General features: G+C 38.7%; 2 protein-coding genes across 2 annotated transcripts; both read right to left on the reverse strand.

Annotated features, from left to right (window-relative positions):
- Window positions 1-110: 110 nt before the first annotated feature.
- Window positions 111-470, reverse strand: VICG_02076 (uncharacterized protein; the record flags this gene model as incomplete). Its single annotated transcript, XM_007605459.1, has 1 exon — window positions 111-470. One exon carries the CDS (start codon window positions 468-470, stop codon window positions 111-113), a length of 360 nt encoding a protein of 119 aa, XP_007605521.1.
- A 499-nt stretch (window positions 471-969) lies between these two features.
- VICG_02077 (uncharacterized protein) lies at window positions 970-1689 on the reverse strand (the record flags this gene model as incomplete). Its single annotated transcript, XM_007605460.1, has 1 exon — window positions 970-1689. One exon carries the CDS (start codon window positions 1687-1689, stop codon window positions 970-972), a length of 720 nt encoding a protein of 239 aa, XP_007605522.1.
- Between the last annotated feature and the right edge of the window lie 143 nt (window positions 1690-1832).

Genomic DNA, 1832 nt, shown 5'->3' on the forward strand with positions numbered 1-1832 from the left:
CTCCCACTTCGCCACACGAATGAACCATATAGAAAAATAGAATATTGGTGTAGAAGACAAAGTTTAAAGAGTATTAAAGTGTTTTTAATAAGTATTAAAGACAAATTTAATTAGTTCTTGACATCCGAATCACTCTTCTCATCTGGTTCAACAAGCTGAATACCTACTTTATCCAGTTTATCCTTCATATTACCATGTATAGAACACAGCCCTAACTCATCCAGACTTATTACCATTAATTGATTTGGGAAAACATCTTTGATACTTGCATCAACCTTTGATATATTATTTCCATTTAAACCTAGATATTTCAACTTTGGCATAGTTCTGTATCTGCCTGTCTCAGCATTAAAGAAGCTTCGAAAACTGGAACGCACAATCCCATTACTACCCAAGTAGAGACTTTTAAGATCTGTGAGATTAGATAAGTATGGTATTTCTGTCAGTCCAACATCAAACAAAGCCAACATTGTTATCTTACTGAGATCTGGACTGTTCAGTGCAGAAATGTCAATAGTCGTCGTTTTTGATATACTCAAGTACGTAGTCCCACAATGATCAGTGAGGAACTTCCATGCCTTGATTGGAATATGATCAAATTCGAAGCCAGATACCGAGATTAGATAAAGATTGGATTTTAGTGAGTAGGGATCCCATAGGAATTCCTCAGCTTTTGAATTACTTCTTCTTTGAAACTACCATCCTCATTTAAAGCTCACCACATACTTTATTACAATGATAATACAGCTTCATTGCCACGACTTCATGAATTTCATCTTTATTCCTTAGATAGTCTCCATGTTGGGTATGACTCTGTATAAAACGATACTTTTATCCAATCCACATCTCCAATTTGGAAAACTACTGATATATTGTTAAGATATGTGTTCAATATGCAAGTGCGATGAGTAGAATTCAAATTTACAGGAAAATTCAAATTATTAAATTAGATCGTGTGGACAACACAAATCATTTATTAGTAATTGGGTTGCCAGATTCATCGGTGCGTAGGGACTGTGATGTAAACACGAAAAACAGACCCTTCATCTTGTTATCGGCAGTTCTTATGAGTACTGCCCCATCCTGGTAGACTCCATTATGTCTGCATTGTGGCATAGTGAGGGGAGTCCCTTGGTTCATATGTGCATCGTGTATGCCTCTGGGAGGGAGATATTCGTGCTGCTGTCGTAGAACTAGTCCATGGGGAATGTGGGTTCTGCTCTGCTCGTCGTCATAGTAATCTCCTAAGCAATATATTTCGCATCCAACTTTGATGTGCTCGTCTAAAACGTCAGATATTTCCTTCCACGGCTTTGGTTCGATGCTTTCAAAATCCTCGGCCCGCAAGACATCATTTCTCAAGTAATCCAGACGATGGTCATTGGCAAGCTCGCCTAGCATAGACAGACCCTCCTCTAAGCCATCAAGATGGGCCAGTATCCTGCTGCTAAACTCCTCGACATACAGCATCTTGACATTGGGCACAATTGATGATTGGGTGTCTATGTTGAACTGGTATTCATCACCATTTGCACTCACAATCACGTTGTGGTGTGTCATTCTCCTTCTCACCTTGTCCTCTAGGTCTTTCGTAACTCTTCCTTTCAGCACTGCATAGCAATGTAGCATACCCCTGTTAAGTTTTGCTACAAAAATGCTTTTAAGACGTTGTTTGAAGACCAGCACCATCCATCTAAAATAAGATACAGCTCCAAACTTAAAGACAAACGACTGTTTTAAAGCATTTATGCAAAGATTACTTTTTGATTATCATTCCGCCAGTGCAGACAGAAAATCAAGTAACCCATCAACATCCTTAATGCAGAAATGGG

Source organism: Vittaforma corneae (assembly GCF_000231115.1).
Source record: "Vittaforma corneae ATCC 50505 unplaced genomic scaffold supercont1.27, whole genome shotgun sequence".
Lineage (NCBI taxonomy): Eukaryota > Fungi > Microsporidia > Nosematidae > Vittaforma > Vittaforma corneae.